We start from the raw sequence: 25,385 nt of genomic DNA on the forward strand, positions 1-25,385 counted from the left end.
TAAAAAAGCCAAACAACAACATTTTGAAGTTATCTAAGTGACTCATATATCATGTTTAACCTGAGTAGCGAAAGACGGCGGTGGGTTTGAAAACGATTTGCCGGGAGTCCGGTGTTCTCACGGCTCTAGTGAGCCTTGCCCCCGGCTAGCTATCGAGCTAGTGGGTAACAGACGTCTCCGAAAATGTCGGAGCGCTTTTGAAAATATGTGGTGTCCTGATAAACTGAGCAGATATTTGAGGTTTACACAGCTACATTCTCGCCTGAAAATATGTTAAATGTTTATTTTGTGACCCAGAAAGAATAATAAGTAATATTAAAACTAACTAGCTGCCGCCATTGTTGGAAACTGAGCTGGGCCGCGCTATAAATTCTGGGATAGGTTGGGCCACGAAGCAACCCATCCTTCAAATCTGGGGAAATAAAGGACGCATTTGTCGGAGTCTTCGAATGTGGACAGTCTTCGTCGTGTTGCTGTAACGTAATCGGCCTACAAAAGTAGGCACAGGAGGATGCAGTTCCTGAATTTGGACACAGCTACGATACCGGACACTGCTGCTTCTTCTTCGGGGTTTAACGGCAGCTGGCATCCTTGTACATGCAGTGCTGCCATCTTCTGTTTCAGTCCGTTATTACACTCTTAAATCCTGCTACTTATTCCTGCGTCTTTTGGGATCTTACAAAGCTTCAAACGAAGCTTCGACTATTAAATCAGTCGTCGACGATTTTGATAGTCGACGTAATCGTGGCAGCCCTAAATAAAAACCAAATAAACAAACAGCGAGCCACCAAGATAAAAAAGCTAACATCAGTTTCTCTTGAGCCGAACATGGATAATCCACATAAATGAAAATTCATCAACCAAAGTAACATTTTGCTTGCTGAGAAATTCCTTGTCACAGTCAAAAGATATGAAATCCCTAATAAAGTTCAAAAATGGTCCTCAGACATTCAAAAACATTTTGTTTGTCCTTCACTCTATCTTCTAATAAAACACGTGGCATAATACTCAACGATATTATCTTTTTAGTTTATCTTTTTCTTTTTTCTTATTTTTACTTGAATGTTTTTTTCCTGGAAAGCAATCGGAAACTGTAAGAAACTTTTTTTTTTTTGCGTCTATAAAGAAACACTGAACACATTTGGTTGGTAATGTGAGCGAGCTTTATGATAGAAGATGTCAGTTTTACTGTTATGTGCATGCACTTACAGGCATTTTTGGTTTTACATGCTTTTACTTTGAAAGGCGGATTTTTTTCAGTACCTGTTGCTTTTATGTCTGTTTTCGCTTTCAGTTGAGACCTGAGCCATGAGGGAAGAGTTCAGTCGCATGTCAGAAATGTCAGGGTCAACTATTATATTTAGAAAGTCATGAATATTTAACTTCAGTCATCTGCTGGCAGAAGGAGGAGGAGCCATATGATGTGACATGCGAGATCAAGTGTGTGAAGGTGTGAATCGCTCTGTTTTATATGGCGGCCATGCACTTGAAAGAGGGTGAGAGATTTGGCAAATAAGCCTGAATGAAGGCAGCTAATAGCTATTGTGTTCTTAGCTCAGTGAAGGAAGTTGGGTGTTTCACGTGGGGTGGCCAGTGAAATATGTGGTTTCAATGTGTTCTCTTAACGGGCGCTCGGGCTGACAAATGGCTGGCCGAGGAGGTGACGACACATACGTTACACTGTGAGGTATTTGATCTGCCACATTTTATGGCGCCACAGTACAGTAGAAGGATTTATTTTCTTTTTCTTTGGGCTGAATTTGTGCTGCTGCTGTTAGAAGAACAACAGTTCGTTGGGTCTTTATTCTTCACGAAGGTGTCGCTCTGCGGCGCTCATCAGCTGTGAAGCTCTTTCTATTCAGACTGAAGTTTGCCTGAACCGCCCATCACTTCACACCTGAGTCATCTCAGCAAAGTTTATTCAGTTTTTCTATGCAGACGCTTCAAACATCGTAGTAAGATTTCATATAGTCGTTCAGTAATCCAAGTTTCAGTGTGGAACACACACTTGTTTTTTGTGTGTGTCGATACCGAGCAGCAGAATAAGTTCACTGTGAGAGACTAGAGTCATCGTTTTATGTGTAACATCACACCAAAAAACTAACAAATAGATTTAGCCAAGAATTTATTGTTATATATATATATATATATATATATATATATATATATATATATATATATATATATATATATATGAAAAAAAATAAATAAATAAAAATCTGGTTTTTGTAAATTCAAAGAAAATATTTGTATTCTAAATAGGAAAAACATGAACTTTCCTGTCATTTATATATTTCCTCACTAATTTGGTGGAGATGAGTTTAGACTTTTCTAAATAGGAAAAGCTGTAAAACCTGGATATTGTCCAGGTTTTGCAGCACCATTCAAAGTTCAAACTTTCGTGACATTTTCAAACACTTCCAGCTGGCCACATGTAGCGCTGTTCGATATAATGATATGTGTCAGATGACGATATGTAGACATCTATTGTTTCATACTATGCTATTGTTTGTGATCGACACTATTCTCAAACATCAAATTTCTGAATATGCATCAAACAAATCACCTCAGATAAAAACATGAGGTAACTATAAATGGCACTTACAATCGACGCCCAGCTGAAAACACGTCACACAAGTCGAGTTGCCTGAGATTCACTGCATTTACAGAAAAGAAACTATTTTGTGATGTATATGTTATCGGGATAAGAAATGTCATATCGCGATATGACATTATGGTCATATCGCGCAGCCCTGGCCACATGGGAGTCTTTGTTGTGCTGGTTCTGGCCCCCGTGCCTTATGTTAGACACCTTTAGTGTAAGCTTTTACCCTTTAATTTGTATATTTGCTAGTATTTTGTTATCATAAACTATCCGTCATCGATATTCATCCGAGTCTTAACTTCCTGGTAGTACCTGGGAGAATGGTTGGTTGCAGTGAGTTTGTGTTCCCGGCTCACACTGTGCTCACTGTCCTGGAAACACTTTGGAACGCTGTGGGCTTCCGACTCGGACAGCAGTGTTTTGGTTACTTCTGTCACATTTTCTGCTGCTTTCCTGCCTCCATGTTTCCGCCCTCCACACCATGTTTCCTTACAGAAGTAATGTAAAGCCCTTTGTTTAGATCCTGATCTGCTAACATCGTCATGGTGATACAAACAGGATAGGCAGGTACGCACGTTTAATGAATCCAGTGTTCATTTTATGTACGCACTCGATTTTTTTGCACTTATAATAATGAGTAAGACTGTTTGAGATTAAGAGTAAGGAGATGTTAGGACAGCATGTTTGCTCTGAGTGTGTCCATATTGTGTTAGCTTGTCACCTTGCAACAGGTGCACTGCTGCTGACAACATAGAACTGAAGTGAAAAGATCCGCCCTGTGTCACAGCACATGTACATTTGGTGCATCACTCTTGAACATCCACTTACTTAACAGCCAGTTTGTGCCTGACGGCTTTAAATGAACCTCTTTATAAACCAGTGCTCCATCCAGTAACACTCAGCAGCTCACCCAGTCACTGTGCTCGTCTCCCCATAAAGAGAGTTAATGAAACTGAGGAGCGGCTACATTCACTTGGAGTAATAGTAGACGTTTTGATTTGAGCTGTTAGGAAAAGAAAAAAAATTATAATCAGTTTTTTGAAGATTATCAAGTTTTAATGAATTAGCAGTTAAAAGTTGTTTTATTCTGTTTTTGCACTGATAATCTGAAAGTATGAACATTTTGCAGTTCATTCAGGTTCACTGGCACTTATGTGTTAATGCTTTAATATGTTGAACGTCAGTGAAAGGTCACAGTGTCTGTTATGAACCTGAATTGCAGGACTTTTCATGTAAAGCCTATAACAGGATTATTGTTTGTTAATGTTAATATTTCAGAGCCAGTGTTTCTGTTTCTGTGCTGTTTCTTCCTCTTTATCTTTGAGGTCAGTTATGATCATATCATAGCTTCCCATTTCAAAACTTTTCAACCAATCAGATCCAGAGGATCCAAATGTGTTAGTCTGCAAAAGCAACTAAAAGTACAGCAAAACTATAGTAGTAAAACAAACAAACAGTGAACAGTTTACCCTGCCTGGGATAGGGTTACCGGGGCCCCGCCCTGGAGCCAGGCCCGGGGAGGGTGCCCGAGGTCGAGCGTCTGGTGGCCGGGCCTTAGTCCATGGGGCCCGGCCAGGCACAGCCCGAAGAGGAGACATGGGCCCATCCTCCCGCAGGCCCACCACCCGCAGGAGGCGCCATAGGGGTCGCGTGCATTGTGTGCCGGGTGGCGGCCAGGAGCGGAGGCCCTGGCGGACTGATCCCCGGCTGCCAAGACTGGCAATTGGGACATGGAATGTCACCTCTCTGGTGGGGAAGGAGCCTGAGTTAGTGCGTGAGGTTGAGAGGTACCGGCTAGATATAGTCGGGCTCACCTCTACGCATGGCTTGGGCTCTGGAACCAGTCTCCTGGAGAGGGGCTGGACTCTGTCTCAGTCTGGAGTTGCCCCTGGTGAGAGGCGGCAGGCTGGGGTGGGTATTCTAATATCCCCTCGGCTTGCTGCCGGTACGTTGGGGTTTTTCCCGGTGGATGAGAGGGTTTGTTCCCTGCGCCTTAGGGTCGGGGAACGGGTCCTGACTGTCATCTGCGCTTATGCGCCGAGTGGCAGTTCAGAGTACCCAGCCTTCTTCGAGTCCCTGGGGGGGTGCTGGAAGGTGCTCCACCTGGAGACTCTGTTATCCTGCTGGGAGACTTCAATGCTCACGTGGGTAACGACAGCGAGACCTGGAGGGGCATGATTGGGAGGAATGGCCTCCCTTATCTGAACCCGAGCGGTGCTTTGTTATTAGAGATGGACCGATCCGATATTACGTATCGGTATCGGTCCGATACTGACCTAAATTACTGGATCGGATATCGGAGAAAAATAAAAAATGTAATCCGATCCATTAAATATCACGAAAGCACCTCACAAAACTTGCAACACGCCATAACTCACCTCAGAACGTTAGCACTCGGAGCAGTATGCATCACGTGATAGAGCGGCTGTGGCATGCGGGACCTGTCGGTGGTCTGGATAGCATTTGGAGCTTCGCTAGCAACCCGGCATTTCATCTCCGACAAAGTTATCCCCGAGAGAAGTAAAGCAAGTGTGTAAGTCCATCTCTGAATGTTTGTAAAGCATTCCTGCGTTAAGCTTAACAAGCGATATATGGAGCGACTGCCTCTCGCTCTCCGGCTGCTACTTCAATCATGAAACTGCTTAACGATCAGCTGATCGGCTTTTCTGTCGCGAGTCCGTCTCTCTTGTTTGCTTTTGGCCCACTTTGCACCAGAAAGAGGAAACCAGCGGCTGAACAACAGCAGCACGTTTAAGCTTGATAAGCTGTTGTTAGAATGTATTTAATATTACTTTCTACTCAAGGATCTTTTTCTACGTAGCTGACGGCTGTAACTGTGCAGGGGCGGATCTAGCAAAGTTTAGCCAGGGGGGCCGATAGGGCATGAACAGGGAAAAGGGGCACAAAGACACACTTTTCTTTATTCTCATTTAAAATGTCTAGCTTTTAATAAATAATTATCCGAATCTTACACCCAAAGTTTTAATTTGATGTAAAAGGAATAGAAGTCCATTACTGTATATAGTAACTATTAAGTCTACGGTAATATATATACCCTAGTAAGCTATAGTACTTTTTCCTTTGGGAAGGTACCATCTGTGCAGTCTGCAATTTTGCTGAAGAAAGATGTTGAATCTATTTAATATTTCTTGAAAAATAATTGATTTCTGTGCATTTTTTTTCACACTGCATCAAATTAAGGTTGATTACGTCGATTAAGCATCATGAGGTGGAGCGTGAGGGGTGGTTCCCTATTTTTTATTTATTTATTTTTGTTGTTGCTGGGAGTTGGAACCCTATTAGTTAGGTTGCTTAATATTTACGCTAAGTACTCTTTAAAATACCAGAATAGGGAGGATGGTGTAGGTTTAAGTTTATTAGATTGATCAGTATTGCTGAACTATGAAATATTTTTTTTTGCATACAGGTATAACAGAATAGCTTTAGTGTAGTTGTTGTTTTAAACTTGAGTATGAACTTATACAAAATTCAGCAAGATATTTAAAAAAAAAACAGTTTTGTTGATTAAAAAACACTATCGGATTCATATCGGTATCGGCAGATATCCAAATTTATGATATCGGTATCGGTATCGGACATAAAAAAGTGGTATCGTGCCATCTCTATTTGTTATTGGACTTCTGTGCTAATCACAGTTTGGCCATAACGAACACCCTGTTCGAACATAAGAGTGTCCATAAGTGCACGTGGCACCAGGACGCTCTAGGCCGTAGGTCAATGATCGATTTTGTAATCGTATCACCAGACTTGCGACCATATGTTCTGGACACTCGGGTAAAGAGAGGGGCTGAGCTGTCAAATGATCACCACCTGGTGGTGAGTTGGATCAGGTGGCGGGGGAGGACGCTGGACAGACCTGGTGCACCTAAACGCGTAGTGAGGGTGTGCTGGGAACGTCTAGCAGAGGCCCCAGTCCGCGAGATCTTCAACACACACCTCTGGCAGAGCTTCAACAGCATTCCAAGGGAGACTGGGGACATTGAGTCCGAATGGACCATGTTCAGCGTCTCCATTGCCGAAGCTGCTGCATTGAGCTGCGGCCGCAAGGTGGTAATCCCCAAACCAAATGGTGGACACCAGAGGTGAAGGGAGCCACCAGGCTGAAGAAGGAGTCCTATCGGGCTTGGTTAGCCTGTGGGACTCCGGAGGCAGCCGACAGGTATCGACAGGCCAAGCGGAATGCGGCTCGGGCAGTGGCTGAAGCAAAAACTCGGGTGTGGGAGGAGTTCGGAGAGGCCATGGAAAAAGACTTTCGGACTGCCTCGAAGAGATTCTTGCAAACCGTCAGGCGCCTCAGGAGGGGAAAACGGTGCTCTACCTGCACTGTGTATAGTGCTGGCGGAGCACTGCTGACTTCGACTGAGAAAATTGTTAGGCGGTCGAAGGAATACTTCGAGGACCTCCTTAATCCCACTGACACGTCTTCCGAGGAGGAAGCAGAGTCTGGGGATGAGTGGAATGACCCGCCAATTTCCAGGGGCGAGGTCACTGAGGCAGTTAAACAACTCCTTGGTGGCAGAGCCCCTGGTGTTGATGAGGTCCACGCCGAGTTCCTGAAGGCTCTGGACGTTGTTGGGCTGTCCTGGTTGACACGCCTCTGCAATGTTGCGTGGAGATCAGGGGCAGTACCTGTGGACTGGCAGACCGGGGTGGTGGTCCCCATCTTTAAGAAGAGGGACCAGAGGGTGTGTTCCAACTACAGGGGGATCACACTCCTCAGCCTCCCTGGGAAAGTCTATGCCAGGGTGCTGGAATGGAGAGTTCGTCTGCTAGTCGAACCTCGGATACAGGAGGAACAATGCGGTTTTTGTCCTGGTCGCGGAACACTGGACCAGCTCTTTATCCTCTCGAGGATACTTGAGGGCGCATGGGAGTTTGCCCAACCAGTCTACATGTGTTTTGTGGACTTGGAGAAGGCATTCGACCGTGTCCCTCGGGGTGTCCTGTGGGAGGTGTTGTGGGAGTATGGGGTGTTTGGCCCATTGCTACGGCCCATTCGATCCCTATACAACCGTTGTAAGAGCTTGGTTCGCATTGCCGGCAATAAGTCGGACTCGTTCCCGGTGGGTGATGGGCTCCGCCAGGGCTGCCCTTTGTCTCCGGTTCTGTTCATATGGACAGGATTTCTAGGCGCAGCCAAGTGGCGGAGGGCTTTCGCTTTGGTGGCCTCAGAATCTCATCTCTGATTTTTGCGGATGATGTGGTTCTGTTGGCTTCATCGGGTGAGGGCCTCCAGCTCGCACTGGAACGGTTTGCGGCCGAGTGTGAAGCAGCGGGAATGAGGATCAGCACCTCCAAATCTGAGGCCATGGTTCTCAGCCGGAAAAGGGTGGAGTGCCCACTCCGGGTCGGGGATGAGTTCCTGCCCCAAGTGGAGGAGTTCAAGTATCTCGGGGTCTTGTTCGCGAGTGATGGGAGAAGGGAGCCAGAGATCGACAGACGGATTGGGGCTGCAGCTGCAGTAATGCGGACGCTGCACCGGTCCGTCGTGGTGAAGAGGGAGCTGAGTGTAAAAGAGAAGCTCTCAATTTACCGGTCGATCTACGTCCCTACCCTCACCTATGGCCACGAGCTGTGGGTAGTGACCGAAAGAACGAGATCGTGGATACAAGCGGCAGAAATGAGCTTCCTCCGAAGGGTGGCTGGCCTCTCCCTTAGAGATAGGGTGAGAAGTTCGGCCATCCGGGAGGGGCTCAGAGTAGAGCAGCTGCTGCTCCACATCGAAAGGAGCCAGCTGAGGTGGTTCGGGCGTCTGACAAGGATGCCCCCTGGGCGCCTCCTGGGTGAGGTGTTCCAGGCATGTCCCACCGGGAGGAGGCCCCGGGGCAGACCCAGGACACGCTGGACAGATTATATCTCTCGGCTGGCCTGGGAACGCCTTGGTGTTCCCCCGGATAAGCTGGAGGAGGTGGCTGGGGAGAGGGAGGTCTGGGCCTCGTTGCTTAGGCTGCTGCCCCTGCGACCCGGCCTCGGATAAAGCGGATGAAGATGGATGGATGGGATGGATGTATGAAAGCAAATGATGTGTGGAGCCAGTTATACAGTGTGTTTGAACATTTTTCATTTTTAATGGTTTGGAAACGTAAAAATGCTCAAAATAAAGTTTTAAAGGTCAGATCTGAATCGGTAATATTAAGGACAATGATGAAGATTATCATTTGTTTTTATCATTTTATACTCAGGAACATAAGCTCAAAAACTGAATCGAATAAAACATTAGCATTGCATTAATCATGTTTCACTTACATTGCTCTTAAGAAAATGATCAAACGAGGCAGCGCCAGGCGATGCTTCTCTAACTGCTGGGCTTCCTCTCAGACTCGACTTAACCTGTGTACCGTAGAGAGTTAATCAGCAGAAGAGTTCAATTCTAATCCCAGGACGGGCTCGCCGTGTGACGGCCCATTGTCTCGTACAGTATAGCTGCCCCTGCAGTCTTCAGCAGGCAGCAAACTTAAACCTCACACCATTTAAATGGTAATCTGTCTCTGGGCTTTAGAAGTCCTCTATTCACCATCCTGGGAGAGGCTTTATGCCACACACCCCCACCCCCCTCTGCCTCCTTCTAATTACTTTTAGTACATGAGCCCGGCAGCCTGCTTATCCAGGCCCCTCCCCTCTCTGGGAGGCTTAGCTCTCACCTCAGTCACATATCTCTTTCTGATGAGCTGCCCCTTCAAATTATACACGCACAAAAGTTTAATCCTGCTCATTTGAATAATAAAGATTATGTTACTGTGGTCTGTTTGTTGTCAAAACACTGAGCCTTCTAATCAGGAAGGCATGACTGGGTCAACCATTTACAACAGCCACAGTATCAGGTTTCCCCAAGTGTGTGTGTGTGTGTGTGTGTGTGTGTGTGTGTGTGTGTGTGTGTGTGTGTGTGTGTGTGTGTGTGTGTGTGTGTGTGTGTGTGTGTGTGTGTGTGTGTGTGGGATTCTTCTGCTGATTTAGCCACACACACACACAACAGGTTCAAAAGTCATGTTCTTCAGTGTGTGATTTTTGTCTAGCGCACAGGTGGGTCTAATGTTCAGACTCACCAGGTGAACCTTCCCAGGATGAAGTAGAAACTTTATTAAATCACTACCAGCTCATTTTGTCGTTATTCCAAAGTCGGTTGATTCTTTTGCTTAAATGCAGGCTGATTCTGGCAAACTGTTTATTTAAAGACAGGATGTGAAACTGTGTTCGAGGCAGCGTATAACAATAATAGTTTCATTTAAAAATGCCTGAATGACTTCAGTTAAGAAATACTGAGGGTTTAACTTTAACTGCACTATTTTATAGTTAGAAGGATTCAGATGGTGAGTACAGGACATAAAGATACATCAACAAGCTCTAGAAGCCTTCATGCAGTCAGTCTCAGGAAACATGTCTGTCACCATTGTTGGCTTTCCGGCCACAGAGTCCCACCTGTGTGCGGTGCATTAGACATTAGTTATCTGCATTAGACACGAGTCTTACATTAATAAGATCTACAGGTTAATCTTCACGCTCAGCAGGCAGCATTAACCTACCGAGCAGCAGCCTCCTTCTGACTTGTTGGTAATGGCTGTAGCCCTTTGTCATCACAGCCACTGGTACCAGCAGAACAAACAGACAAAAAAAAGAAAACCTAAAAACTGTTCCCTCAACTCATTTTTAAAACACAGCATACAAACAAACATTAGAAGGTTGTATCACAACTCAGAGAATACTCTAAACCTGCAGATTGGCTGGCAGGCAGCGCCTTCGTTCTTAATAGGACTGGTGTTACACGAAGTCTATGACAAAATGACCCTGCACTAGAGCTGGGCGATACAAGATTTGTTCATATCACGATATGTTTTTTTCATTTCAGGCGATAACGATATCTATCACGATATAAGCCAAATAACTATATTTGTAAGATTTAAATGTGCCGTTGCTCACAAGTAAAATGTGAAATAATCAGCAGCTTGTTTTGATTTAAATATTTATTTCCCATAATAAGTTCAACAGGGTAGATGTACTTAAGGAACATGAGACTTTTTCAGATAGATAAAGGCAAATATTGCAAACTACACAAAAGGCAGCCGCTAAAGCGTTTAAGTTTCAAAATAGAACAAACGAAACAGACTAAATTCCACTTAGAAACAAAATATTAATTCTAAAAATAAATCTTAGTTTGTTTTACAGAAGAACAGACAAAACTGACTAACTTTTGTCAATATCAAATAAACTGAGAACTAAAAGGAAATTCTCAATCTCTCCTTGTTGTATAGCTGAGCTTTTCAAACAGTTTTAACAGTTACGTTAGTCTGACAAAAGCCGAATGACGAATTAGCGCTTCCAGTCAGAGACTGAGCATGCACCGCTTTATTGTATTTCCAGACCTGCTTTACAGTGCAGCTACTCTGTTTTTTGTCAGACTTGAAATAGCCGAAATACCTTCACACTACGGAGCTTCTATGGCTCTTCTGTTTGACAATCTCTCCGGCGTTTGAGCCGTCATCTGTTTTCTCTTCGGTAACCTTCGGTCACGCTCTCGGTGGATTTTTCTCTAGTCGGCACACTCATTTCCTCCATTACCCGGGCGGCACGGCGTCTGGCTGCTTCCCAAATACACATGTGCGGCTTGGCACTTGTGCTGTACGTAACAAGTCACGTGACATGACGCTCCGGCTGTGATTGGTTCGGCTCTGCGCTAGTTAATTTGGATTGGCTGTTCTTCTTCTTCTTCTTCTTTTTTTTAAGAGGACAAGAGAGATGAGGTCTATCGCAATATTTAACTTTTCTATTGAGAAAAAGTTATTTCGCAATACGTATCGTTATCGTTCTATCGCCCAGCTCTACCCTGCACCCATTTAATGGATGATGTTAGTTAACATTCAAATTCAAATTTTATTTGTCACGTACACAGTCATACACAGTACGATATGTAGTGAAATGCTTGGACAACTGCTCGTGACCTAAAGAAAACAAAAAAGGAAAAGGCTATGAATAAGATAGGAAATAAATATGAAAAATTAAAAAGGGTAAATTTTACTAGGAAGGAATAAAATATAAATTAAGGTTAAAAATGAAATAACTGTACAACACAAATTAGAATGAAGGGTAAATTTAACTGGGAAGAATAAGATAAAATATATAAATTAAAGTTGAAAATAAAATAACTGTACAACAAAATACACAATATAGAACTATATAAGAATGTATGAAGAAATATAAATAAATATATACACAATAACAGCAGCATATACACAATAACAGCAGCGTGATTTAAGTAATGAAGTGAAAACAAAGTCCAGAAAGTCCAGTGTGTGTAAGAACCATATGTGTGGGTCAGTACTGTGTGGTGGTGTTATTGAGAGACCGTATCGCCTGCGGGAAGAAGCTCCTCCTCAGTCTCTCTGTGTTGGTCTTCAGGGAGCGGAATCGCTTTCCTGACCTCAGCAGAGAGAACAGTCTGTTGTTGGGATGGCTGAGGTCCTTCACGATCTTCCTGGCCTTGGTCCAGCACCGCCTGCTGTAGATTGAGTGCAGGTCAGGGAGCTCGGAGCGGATGGTGCGCTCAGCTGACCGCACAACCCTCTGTAGAGCTCGTCTGTCCTGCATGGTGCTGTTCCCGAACCAGGTTAAGATGTTTCCCGCCAGGATGCTCTCTATGGTGCAGGAGTAAAAGTTCCTGAGCACCTTGGAGGGCAGTTGGAAGTCTCTCAAGCGTCTGAGGTGGTAGAGACGCTGTCGGGCCTTTTTCACCACGGTGTTGATGTGACAGGACCATGACAGGTCCTGCGTGATGTGAACTCCGAGGTATTTGAAGCTGTCCACTCTCTCCACTGGGCACTCGTTGATGACGGGGGTCTGGTAGTTCCTCTCCTGCTTAGTGCTGAAGTCCACTATCAGCTCCTTTGTCTTACTGACGTTTAGAAGGAGGTTGTTCCTCTGGCACCAGTTCTCCAGATTCCTAATCTCCTTCAGGTAGGCCGTCTCGTTGTTATCAGAGATCAGGCCCACCACGACGGTGTCGTCAGCAAACTTGATGATGGTGGTGGAGCTGGTAGTGGCCACACAGTCATATGTGTACAAAGAGTACAGCAGGGGGCTCAGAAAACACCCCTGGGGGGCTCCAGTGCTGAGAGTGGTGGAGGCTGAGACATGTCCGCCCATCCTTACTGCCTGTGGTCTGCCAGTTAGGAAGTTGGAGATCCACTGACACATAGATGAGCTGAGTCCCAGATGCTCCAGCTTGGTGGTGAGTGTGGAGGGAATTATGGTGTTAAATGCAGAGCTGTAGTCTATGAAGAGCATTTTAACATAATTCCCCCTTCTAGTGTCCAAGTGAGTGAGTGATGTGTGGAGGAGATGAGAGATGGCATCGTCTGTGGAACGATTTGGACGGTAAGCGAACTGTAGTGGGTCCAGTGTGTCTGGTAGTGAAGAAATGATGAAGTCTCTGACCAGGCGTTCAAAGCACTTCATCACTACTGAGGTGAGGGCTACAGGGCGATAGTCATTGAGAGAAGCAGGGTGGGGTTTCTTCGGGACAGGAACAATGATGGACTCTTTGAAGCATGTGGGGATCACCGACTGAGATAAAGAGATGTTGAATATCTCAGTGAACACAGGAGCTAGCTGGTATGCGCAGTCTCTTAGGATACGACCTGGGATGCCGTCTGGTCCTGCTGCTTTCCTGGTGTTCACTCTCTTGAAGGCTCTCCTTACTTCATGCTCGGAGATGACGAGCACGTTTCCGGTGCTGGCAGTATCTCCCTGTCTGCAGCCGTTAGCGCCGCTAGCACTAGCATCGTTGGAGTCCTTAGCTGCAGCCTCGAAGTGAGCATAGAAAGTGTTCAGCTCGTCTGCCAAAGTCACGGCCGCGTTCGTCATACCGGTTGTTGGTGCTTTATAGTCCGTTATTGTCCTTAGTCCCCGCCACAGGCTCCTAGAGTCACTCTGTTGGAGTTGTGACTCTAGTTTCCTCCCGTAGCGCTGCTTCGCCTCTTTCACCGCCCTCCGCACGTTATATGACGCGGCTTTGTACGGGTCCATGTCCCCCGTTGTGAGTCCCGTGTTGTAGGCAGCGGTGCGGGATCTCAGAGCGTCGCGGATGGTTTTATCCACCCACGGCTTCTGGTTGGGAAACGTTGTGATAGTCTTTGTCTCCACGGTATCATCCGCTAGTTTCCCGATGAATCCCACAACCGCTTCCGTAAACACGTTGACGTCATCATCGGAGCTGTTTCTGAACATGCCCCAGTCTGCGTCATCGAGTGCGTCCTGTAACGCGGCCACCGATTGATCCGTCCAGCGCGCGACCTTCCTCTGAACCGGAGCTTCCTGTTTCAGCCTTTGTTTGTATTTTGGGATGAGGAAGATGGCGGCGTGATCAGATTTGTCAAAAGGAGGGCGGGATTGTGCCTTGTAGCCGTCCTTGACCGTAGTGTAGCAGTGGTCCAGTGTCCTTTCACCTCTGGTGGGGCAGGTGATGTGTTGATAAAAGTTCGGCGCTGCGCGTTTGAGGTTGGCGCTATTAAAGTCCCCCGTCACAATAAGCGCAGCGTCCCGGTGTTGTGTCTGGTGCTGTGTGAGTGCCTCATGCAGCTCGCATAAGGCGGTGACCGTGTCCGCTTGTGGTGGAATATAAACGGCACTTACAATGACCGATGTAAATTCCCGAGGTAGATAAAAAGGACGGCACATGATGGACAGTAGTTCCAGATTTGGTGTGCAGGAGCGTGTGAGAGGAACAACGTTCGCACTGTTGCACCAGTTGTTGTTCACCATTAAACACACGCCGCCTCCCCTTGACTTCCCCGAGTCCCGTGTCCTGTCCATGCGGTGAACCGAGAAGAACTCGGCCGGCTGGATGGCGTGGTCCGGCACCGCTGGGTTCAGCCATGTCTCGGTGAAGCAGAGGAGATTGCAGTCCCGAATGTCTCTCTGGAACTTTATCCTGGCCCTGAGGTCGTCAAGCTTGTTCTCCAGTGACTGGACGTTGGCGAGCAGGATGCTAGGCAGAGGTGTGCGGTGTGCACGAGCTCTCAGCCTGTTCCTGACGCCGGCTCGCTTCCCTCTAGGCCGCCGCCGCTTCCCTTTGTTCTCCCTCGAGATCTCACTCGGCCAGCTCGGATCCGGAGTTAAAAACTTCGAATTGTGAGTACATTGTATACCAATAGAAACAAGAGTGTCACTGTCATACCTAATGTACCCAATGGTGGTGATTTTGCCGATTTAGAAACGCTGAAAACTAACTTAAAAAACAAAGACAAAGAAAAAGTGGTCGGAGCAGTCGTGACGGCAGCCGACCTCACCGGCGCCATCTTTTTCTTCCTGATAAGTTTATGGTTTCAGTCGCTAATTTAAAGTCTTATTAAATATCAGACAGTGGTTTGAAAATCTCTGCACACCCGAATGAATGACGGGCGCATCGGACCAAGATCTGTTTTTATCTAATAGTTAGAATCTGTTTTTATTGAGTCACAACATTTCGGCCCAAATAACCTTCCAGTATCATCCATCCCTCTTCCGCTTATCCCGAACGTGGTTGTGGGGGCAGCAGCCTAAGCAGAGAGCCCAGATCTCCCTCTCCCAGCCACCTCCTCCAGCGTGTCCTGGGTCTGTCCCGCCCAGGACGCATCCTTGTCAGCTCACCTCAGCTGGCTCCTTTCGATGTGGAGGAGCAGCAGCTCTACTCTGAGCCCCTCCCGGAAGGCTGAACTCCTCACCCTATCTCTAAGGGAGAGGCCAGCCGGCCTTCGGAGGAAGCTTCCGCCGCTGTTATCTTTAATATCGTTGTTTTGGTCACTACCCAAAGCTCATGATAGGTGAGGGTAGAGACTGCAGCTGCAGCACCACTCCGTCTGTCGGTCTCCCGCTCCTCTCTCTCCTCACTTGTGAACAACCACCAGATACTTAAACTCCTCAACTTGGGCCGGAACTCGTCCATGACCCAGACTGGGTGACCCTCCTGTTTCTGGGTGAGGACCACGGCTCAGGTGCCAGAGGTCACCTACTAATCAGAAGGTTGATGGTTCGATCCCTGTCTGTTCCTGTGTATGTGATAAATATCCTTGGGCAAGATGAAAACCTCCTTTAGAAAATATTTGCAAAATTAGAATTAAAGATGATATTTTCCAAATCTGTGTTCAGACTGTAAATGCTCAGCACAGACACTGAGCACTGCAGTGGAGAAACGGAGGCCCGACCCTGCACATGTGGACGAACAGGGCGAGATAAAACAGACAAAACAATAAATACCCAAACCTCAGGTGGATGATCAATGATGGGAGCTTCCATCCCCGTCCTGCAGAACTGATCCTGCAAATTCCTGAAACAGAACCAACTTGGAGTAAGACGGGTGGCATTTTGTGACGTTTGATCTGTCAGAGGGTGACCAACTTCCTGGTACAACATCACAACGAGAACTTTTTCAAAATTACTTTCTGTTCAAAGTTGATGCTAAAGTTTTATACTTGTCAGATCCAAATAATCCCAAAGATGAAAGAGAAAAATAAATGAATAAGAAATCAAATTCGGTTTTTCCTGTTATGAAAAACAGGTTGATTGTCTGGATTTTTAGCAGGTGTAGCTCTTGTGGGTGCAGCGATTGTTCGACTGTTCGAGAAGCCTGACGTCAAACTGCATTATGTTAAAAACTAAACTTCACACACGGTGCTTGATGCTGGTCTGTTTTCAGCCTTGAGACGTGGCAGTTAGTACAAGGGATGAACTGACAGCTGTTATTTTACAAGAATCTGTTTCAAAAGTTATTAATTATTAAATTAGTAACATTATTCCTAATTCATTTTTAGAAATCCATTTACTTCTTTTTTTGTTGCATTTTTAAAAGATTGTCAAAATCATTTTTTTAATTCTGAGAATTTAAAAACATTTTCCACTAAGTTTTCAAATTTAGAATAATGTTATTGTCAAAATACAAAAGAAAGTATTTGTCGCACAATTAACAGTAAGTAACAAAATGACTCGTATTTCGATGTGCGTGGCTCTCCTGGTCCTTCATGGAGGAGGGTGGAGAACAGCTTTTTGGTGTCTGTGTGTGTGTGTGTGTGTGTGTGTGTGTGTGTGTGTGTGTGTGTGTGTGTGTGTGTGTGTGTGTGTGTGTGTGTGTGTGTGTGTGTGATGAGGCTTAACTCTGCGAGCAGCCGAGAACACGCGCTGTAACTTAAGCTTCATTATGTGCGTTCTGTGGCCTGGAGGTAGATGGAGGATTAAGGGAAGATTTTCAGCAGCTTCCTCAAATTGCTGTCTTTCCAGTTTGAGAGTAGCTCTGTGATTAACAAAGTGTAGCTTCACAAGGATGGTCCTGTGTTGGCTCTTTCATCCTCTTCCCCTCCTTCATGCTGTATTCCTCGTTTCCCTCACTCCTGGTCAGCCAGCTGCCACACCAGGCTTACAAACACTCATTGGTATCATTTTAACTTTGATTTTACATCATTTTATCCAGAACATCAAATACGTGTGAGCCCTTTCCCCACGGGTTCCTACCACCTCCCTTCCTAACTGCTTTTCATTGTTTGAAGCAATCAGCTGAAACTGCGCTCTTTAAGGAAACAGGATGAAGGTTAATGATTGAGGGGCCGCCTGTGTGGAACATCTGTGCTAACACTAAGGATGCAACAGGTGCTGGGTACAGTAATACTGTCACATATTGTTACCTGAAGCAGGTTTTGTGAAATGTGTTATTTTAGCGTCAGGTGTCTTGTAAGAGAAGCGTTTTTATCAGACACTGCTGTGGGGAAGAGGAGAGAAAGGACGCGCTGCAAACAAACCAGCTGTGTCCTCATTCAGACCTGCAGACGTTTCTCTCATCGTACTGCCTGTTATACCTCCACTTTCACTAAATGAGAGTTGGAGCTTAAGAATCCTTTGGATTATCCGGTGCCTGGCTAGCACTTAAGCCCCAGCCGCCCTCGTGATTTCAATTAAAAATGTGTGCCTTCAGCAAGGTTTTTGCTCCCACTCCCTTTTTTAAGCTTTAGATGAATTACTGTAAAGACGCTGATGGAAATGGCTCTAAACCCTCTCCTGTGCCCACTCTCCTTCCATCTGCAGATGATCCAACTGACCAGCGTACTTGCCTTATCTGTGGAGATCGCGCCACAGGCCTGCACTATGGCATCATCTCCTGCGAGGGCTGCAAGGGCTTCTTCAAGCGCAGCATCTGCAACAAGCGCGTGTACCGCTGCAGCCGGGACAAAAACTGCGAGATGTCACGCAAGCAGCGCAACCGCTGCCAGTACTGCCGCCTGCTTAAGTGCCTTCAGATGGGAATGAACCGTAAAGGTAAAGTAGATGTTTCAAGCCACCAGAAACAGACGTTTGTTTGGTAATAAATGTCTGACTCATCGAGTTGCGGTAACAATGAAGCATCAATGACAAAAGAATCAGTACCCAGACCAGAAAAGAGTCAGAGGTACTACGGTTGAAGGTCGTGTCTGGAGAGTGACTGGCCTCTTAAATGAAACGTCTTCAAACTTTCAGTCACCTTGTTTTTCTGCTTTTAACAGTTTTTCAGCACAGTGCACTGTCAGTATGACTCTGAAACCAACGGTAGGTGAACTGATCATCTTGTTACAGGGTAAACGGTTCTTGTATAACGCTTTTCTGCTCAGAGGACTCGAAGCAATTTTGCCTCATTCACACGAGTTTTTTCTATCCTCTGTTTCATACTCTGATGCATCCATCGGAGTGTCTTGACCAACGATATTTGGCATGCAGACTTTGGCGAGCACGCGGGGATCGAACCACCAAACTTCCAATTAGTAGGTGACCGGCTGTACTTCCTGAGCTGCAGGCAACCTTTGATTTAAGCATTCATGTGGACTTCACTGTGCCACTTAAACACTGTTGAAGATGCAGCACTTCCCCTGAATGTCCACAGCAAGCCTGAGTCAATGAGGCGTTTAAACCATCCACACCTAAAGGATGGACGGACAGATGCTGTTCCCTGGCTCGAGCCTATCCCAACCATCATGGGGGAGTTTGGGATTGGCCACATGAATGCTTAAATGAAAGGTTTCCTGTAAGTAGAGCCGGTCACCTATTAACTGGAAGTTTGGTAGTTCGATCCCACCGCTCTGTCACAGCGCTGACAGACCGGTGGGACTGTGGTGGCGTGGGTGAAGGTGTGTTATTAACCCTCTGGGGTCGATGGACACGCCGGTGCCCGCAAGTCATGTGACCGGTTTAAGATGACATAGTAACAAGATGCGACTCTGCTGAGTCTCTGTTTAACTTATGGTTAAAGTTAAACTACATGGCAGTTTTTACATGTTGCTGATAGGCCAGGTTACACCAGAGTTATGATAAAACATCCACACACTGCTTTTTTCTAAATACTATATGTTTAGTGCAGGAAGGAACAGTGAACATGGCCGCGCTAACAACAACAACACACCAAGGAAAAATGCCTCCCCTTTCCTATTGGTGGAAAAATGCACCAATCCAAAAACGATATGGCTGAATGTGACCTTTGTTGTTTAGGAAGAGGTCAAAGTTGTGGGAGAGAGTCGGGATATCGATGGGAGAGATTTGAGATGTTTAGCGTGTCTGGAGTGTGTAGTTAGTGTGTAGTTGTTTTGTTCTGTCCACCGCTGAGTGTCACAGTCAAAGGCTGCAGTGTAAACGCTGCGTCCAGGTGGAAGACGCCTCCTGCTGTCTCGTGGTGGACACAAACTATTTTTTGGAGTTGCACAATCATTTGTGTGGCGTCTTACTGTGACACCTAACACTTCCTAATTTTTCAACTTCAAGTTATGTTTCTTGACTGATTTTTAGATCATTGTGTGAATGCAGTAAGTCACCATGAATAAAGAACTTTATTTATTCAAGACGAGCTAAACGGTTTTTAAAGGTGAAATACAAAGTAGTCAAAAACAGCCTGAAAGATGAGGTTTAAGTTTTTGGTAAAACTGTGTTCACAGTGCAGATTTGTGTAAATGTAAGCACGTAACAGAACCTCACGTGGAGTAGCTTCTAGATCCACCTGCTTATTTATGAAAAGGTTCTACAGTACAAAGTATATGGGTAAATGAGGAGGTTACAGACTGTGTGTATATGAACCGTGTATAGATCCGCCCCTGTAATTTAGATGTGTCAAAATCAGGTTTTTAAGATGCTGAGTGGCCAGAGCTGCTTCTGTCGGGACTTTGCTCCATTTATCTGTGAGCCAAACAAACAGCTGCTCGCAAAGTCTCTGAAAACCTGGAAACGCTTGAATATGTCAATTCTACCAATAAATCTGTTTCTCCCTCCTGGACACACACACACACACACACACACACACACACACACACACACACACACAATCTAAGCTGCAGTTTTCCTTCCACAGACATGTGCTGCCCCCATGTGGCTAAAACTTGTAAGTGACTGTCCTCATGGCCTTATTCTTCAAGTGCCTGTCTTAGAATGGAGATGAGACTGGGACTCACCCAGTCAGACACTAATCACAGCGATTTTATCTACACTGCAGAAACACTCACACACACTAAGACTATGAGATGAAATGTACTTTGCTTGTAAGTGTACCAAAACAATATGACTGCCCGCCAGCAGCAGCTGTGTTTGGAGCTGGATGGTGGGACAGTTTTGCCTGATGTGCTTTAGCCACTAGGGAGAGCTGTGACACCGATCATGTTTGGTTAACGGAACAAATGACTTTTCCCTGTTTTTTGACATGTAGCAATCAGAGAGGACGGCATGCCTGGAGGGAGGAACAAAAGCATTGGACCTGTGCAGGTAAATGGACTGAAGGATTGTGTTGTTTGTGGTGCGCACTGACCTTTCCCCACCTCCCAGCCAGCCTGAGCATCATCGCTGTGGCTCAGCCTCTGAGGAATTGTGCTTACAGTAAACCCACTCAGATCACAAGCCATTAAATAACACAGAGCTGGAGTGCTGCAGTGCTACTCTTCGGAATGCTCATAATGAGAGCGAGCCCTGACCTTGTTATATCATCTGTATAATTGTGTAGCAGCTGATTAGTCCCCATTCAGCGGTGCCTTTATTATTAACGTGAAGCGAGGGAACAAATGGTCAGAAAAATGTGTGACATGAGGATAAGTACCACTGAGCCGCTATTCACGGGGAGGGAGGCGCTCAATTCATTCGGGCTCAATTGAACGAGTCAAAACAGAGAAACACGGCTTCCATTAAGAACCAGCGCCCTTAATGAAAGCAGGAGCTTTCTGTCATGAATATGGAATGAAAACGCCTGTTACAGTGTTTGGGATGAACTGATAGAAATGAAAGTGACTTGACCTCCCTCAGACATGAGACGTGGTATGTGCAGGCGTGCTGAAGCCTTTCAGAATGGCTTTTGTCTGCGTTTTCTGCTCGTGCTGACCTGCACAGATCTTATTATTTTACGTGTGTGAATCATCCAATCAAACGCGCACACACACACGCGCCTCTTTTCTTTCTGTGTCATTATGTGATTGTGTCCTTGCTCCTCAGCATTTTAATGAAAAGCCGTGTGCTGTTAGTTGGTGCTAATCAATTGAACTGATGCACATGCATGGATGTGCTGTAAGCTCCAAACCTCCCTGTGTGTGTGTGTGTGTGTGTGTGTGTGTGTGTGTGTGTGTGTGTGTGTGTGTGTGTGTGTTCTAGATAACAGAGGAGGAGATCGAGCGGATCATGTCGGGCCAGGAGTTCAAGGAGGACGCCCCGGAGCACACCTGGGGCAACAACGGCGACAGCGACCACAGCTCGCCAAGCAACGGCGCCTCGGAGGGCAACCAGCCGTCGCCTGCCTCCACTCTGTCATCCAAGTGAGTCGTCGATCTCATCCGCTCAGCTACGCGCCTCTGACACTCGCCCCATCTTTGAGATAATGAGCCGGCCCTGACAGTCTAACACCTCGTTCCCATCTCACCCAGACTTTAGTTAAAGTATTCATCGGCCAAAGAATGCCTGAATATGCAGCCACTCAGGCTCGCTGATCGCAACCAAACACAAAGAGCTCACCGCACTATCTGCTGTTCTTGCTTGGAGACGAGCATATTGTCTATCTGCACTCATCAAGGACAAATATTGTCTAGGTACTTGCATGATGGCATTTATTTTAGTCTCAGTTTGTGTAAACATCAGGTTTTATCTCAGCAGCCTGAAAACTATTCAGGGGATGGCTTTTCTTTTTTTATGAGATGGAATTAAACCTTGCCAGAAATGAACAGCAAACAGAAAGCCTGCGTCGCATGCGCTCGTGCACATGCCCAGAATGCAAAGTTTAGTCTGCAAGTTTGTGAAAAAATGCAAAGAGTTTGATTGGGGATGAAGCTCAGCACATCAGGGTGAGGTTAAAGGAGGGTTTGCCTGAGAAATGCAAACCCCGACGTGTGAGCCAGTGTGTTTTTGTCCCCGCAATACTAATAAAATCTGCATTACTGTAACCTTTGACCTTTGTGTGCTTCCAGTCGCTCCGCTGAAATGAACGGCTACACGGCAGCCCTGCGGGACCAGTACATTAACACCTCCATGCCCACGCATTACCAGCTCTTGCCTCACCTGTTCAGCTACGCCGCCCAGTCTGGCCTGCTGGCCTCTCAGCCCCGCAACCTCTACCCACAGCCCCACCCTCTGGTGCAGCAGCTGGTGGCTGCTGAAGAGCTGGCCCCCCTGACCACTCCAATGCTTATAGAAGAAGAGTGAGTTCATACTCAGCATCGTGCGTTGTGTAGAGGCGCGGCCAAATGAAAGGAGTGCAGCTGGTTTCAGAAAGCAAAATTCTCAATTAGATACTCATTTTGTAGCAAACAGTCCTTCCCAGTAAACCAAACTTGTTAGTCTTTTTCTAATTGTATGTCGTGAACGTTGCCATTTACCTCGGTAAGTGAGATGCAGGTGTGTTGGAATAGGAATTAGGCTCTTGAACCTCTATGTTAATATTTTGAGAGCCTGGCGCTCTCACAAGCGCTCCAACAGGAGGATATTCTCTGAATATCAAGTTCATCATGTTTTTGGTCGTTGATGCTGACTGTGTGAGGTTTCTTCATCATTTCTTCCACTTCCACATACACTGAAGCATCCCCACAGCATTCATTCCCACCATCAGTGTTCTTAGGGTTGCCTTTTCTTCCTGTGTACAAACACTAGCAGTGTCGCGGTGACCAAACAACTCTGGTTTAGTGTTATTTGACCAAAGGACAAAGGATTGTCCTCAGCATTCTTGCCTTGAAGGAGTCTCTTCTGCTAACATGGAGCTACTCCTGTGAGCTCGTTGCTTCATTAGTTTCTCCCCTCCAAGTCTAAAGTGATTTGTTTTTGGCTTGATGCATTTTCATGTGGCAGCTCAAACTGCTGCCAACGTTTCTATACTACGTGTAAACTGGAAGATAAAACACGGCAGCGTTTGTGCTGTGGCTCAATGAAAAGCTCTGTTGCTCAGTGGGATAATAATACTGACCATGATCAGCGTTTTATCCCAAACTAGAATTAGTTTGAAATGCTCTGTTGACATTTCTTTGTCAAAATTAGAAAGGTTTGTGATTTTGAAAGTGCAGGAACTTTCTGATCACATCTTGATTTTTTCAGCATTACATTATTTTAAAGATTCTTTTAAATACATTTTGTGTGATTGTTTATTTTTTCCTCATTATTTTACATTTATTCCTCAGATAAATTCAGGGAAATGCTTTAGGAAATGGCCTGAAGTCAGCTGCTCTCTGTTGGTAACAGAGGTTAGAATTAGCTGAAGGCTAAGCAGATCTGCTCTGTGAAATGAGGAGAATATAGAGGGACAGGAAGTCAGACGGTGAGGGACGTGAAGGCTGCTGAAAGCTGTTTGTTGTGGAGTGGGATGCTGATTTGAGCCACGTCAGGCCCATTTTGACATGATGAGAGTTTTCCTGCCCACCACACATCTGTCTCGTTGTTGTTTGCTCACTAGGTACAAGGTAACACAAGTGGAGCTGTTTGCTCTGCTGTGCCGTCTGGCAGACGAGCTGCTCTTCCGCCAGATCTCCTGGATCAAGAAGCTGCCCTTCTTCTGTGAGCTCTCCATAGAGGACTACACCTGCCTGCTCAGCTCCACCTGGCAGGAGCTCATCCTGCTCTCCTGCCTCACTATCTACAGTGGCCAGATCTTTGGAGAGCTGGCCGACATCACAGCAAAGTACACGCCATCTGACGACGAGCTTCAGGGGTGAGTGGCGAGTGCTTAAAGAGCAAAAGGAGAGAACAATTGGGGTGTTTTGTTTATGAGCTTTAGAATAACTTGAATTATTGAGGAGCCAAAAAACACCCACATTTACTCCATTTAGTTTATAACTATTACATACCTCCCCTGAGTTTCTTAGAGGTGCACAGAAGAAACGATATGATAGATGGACACTGTGACGTCGTCCACTGGTTTCTGAGCTCTAGTTTGTTTTACCATCATCACCGTGGTTTAAAAAACAAGCAGACAACAATTACTTGTCACGAGGACGGGCAGGTCTGCTTGCTCATTGGCTAATCAATGTCATTAGCCAATGAGCAAGCAGAACAAAGTTGAACCCTCCTTGTTGAAGCATAGAATTACTTATATTTCCAAAAGAGACATTATTTTTGTATTCAATAAAGGCCAAAAAAACTCATCAGGAAAGTGTTTACAGAGGTCAAGTCTTTTTGCAGCTACAGCTATCGCCATCTGGTGGCCGTTATGGCATTTCTGCATTAACGTCCTTTTACCAAACTAGAACCTGCAGTCAGCTGTGCTTCACTTACTGCTCTCAGAAACCTCGTTTCAGCCACGGCTGTTTTCTCTTTTTAGGGAAAGAGCTATACGTTTACCCACTAGCAGACAACTGATAGAGTTAGCAACTAGCTAACTTCTAAAGCAGATCTTTAAGCAAAGTCAAAGGCAAGACAATAGGGCTCCGAATGATGGCTTGCATTGCTATTTGTGTGCTGGTATTATAACAAGACAGCTGTTTGTAACTTTGTAACTGTAATTCAAATCATTTATTCATATAGCACCAAATCACGACAGCAGCTGTTTTTTTGTAAAACCTTCTGCGAATGTTACAGTTACACTTTACTGGGTTAGCAACATAAATCAGTTATTACTATTACCATTAATATTGGATATTGAGCTGGCATATTTTGTACATATTATGTTAGCTAGGCAGCTGGCACAGACAATGACCTTTAGATTGTTTTCATATTGTTTTCTATCATCAATAATCAAAATATTATCCAGCAGTTAAGGAGTTGTTAAGGAGGCTAACCGTTTAGGCGACAGTGCAGAAACAGCCAAGCTAACTTCTATGCTAGCTTTTAGCAGTAGAGAGCTTCTGAATTACTATATTGTAATTTTGTAACAGAGACTACTTTAAAAGTAACCTTTCCAGACACTAAAGTTAAGTAGCTCAAGCAAGAACAACAACAAGTGATCTTATTCTATAGTCATGATATTGATACGTAGCAGAAAGAAACTGCCTTCATTCGTTCTGTTTTGGTAATTCAGCCTCACCCACAGCAGTCACAGTGGGGCTGTTTCACTATAAGATATTAAATGTTTCTTTTTAGTCTCTGGGAGCTGTGCTAATTCAGTATTTCAGTAGAAATGAGAACAGCAATCAGGAATTCAACATTCCCTCTGCACAGCCAAGCTGTTTCACTTTGTGAGCTCATCATCTCTAAAAGGGCTTAATATTTTTCTCCAAGTGTTATTGCTGGGTGAGGCCCAGTGAAGTGGTCCGTGAACAGGAGGCCTCCTCAGAGCTGAGCTGTGGCTAGCACTGTCTGGCATGTGTACTATAGACGCTTGTTTCACTTGAAGTAGAAA

General features: G+C 45.5%; 1 protein-coding gene across 2 annotated transcripts in view; it reads left to right on the forward strand.

Annotated features, from left to right (window-relative positions):
* The window catches only part of nr6a1a (nuclear receptor subfamily 6, group A, member 1a), a 119,642-nt gene that overhangs the window by 87,128 nt on the left and 7,129 nt on the right, over positions 1–25,385 (forward strand). For both annotated transcript variants that reach the window (XM_004558598.4, XM_004558599.3), the window contains 5 exons: positions 17,666–17,896; positions 20,298–20,353; positions 21,227–21,387; positions 22,033–22,263; positions 23,505–23,759. In XM_004558598.4, coding sequence (XP_004558655.3) covers positions 17,666–17,896; positions 20,298–20,353; positions 21,227–21,387; positions 22,033–22,263; positions 23,505–23,759 — 934 coding nt within the window. The remainder of the gene's footprint in view (positions 1–17,665; positions 17,897–20,297; positions 20,354–21,226; positions 21,388–22,032; positions 22,264–23,504; positions 23,760–25,385) is intronic.

This window comes from Maylandia zebra, linkage group LG12, assembly GCF_041146795.1.
Source record: "Maylandia zebra isolate NMK-2024a linkage group LG12, Mzebra_GT3a, whole genome shotgun sequence".
NCBI lineage: Eukaryota > Metazoa > Chordata > Actinopteri > Cichliformes > Cichlidae > Maylandia > Maylandia zebra.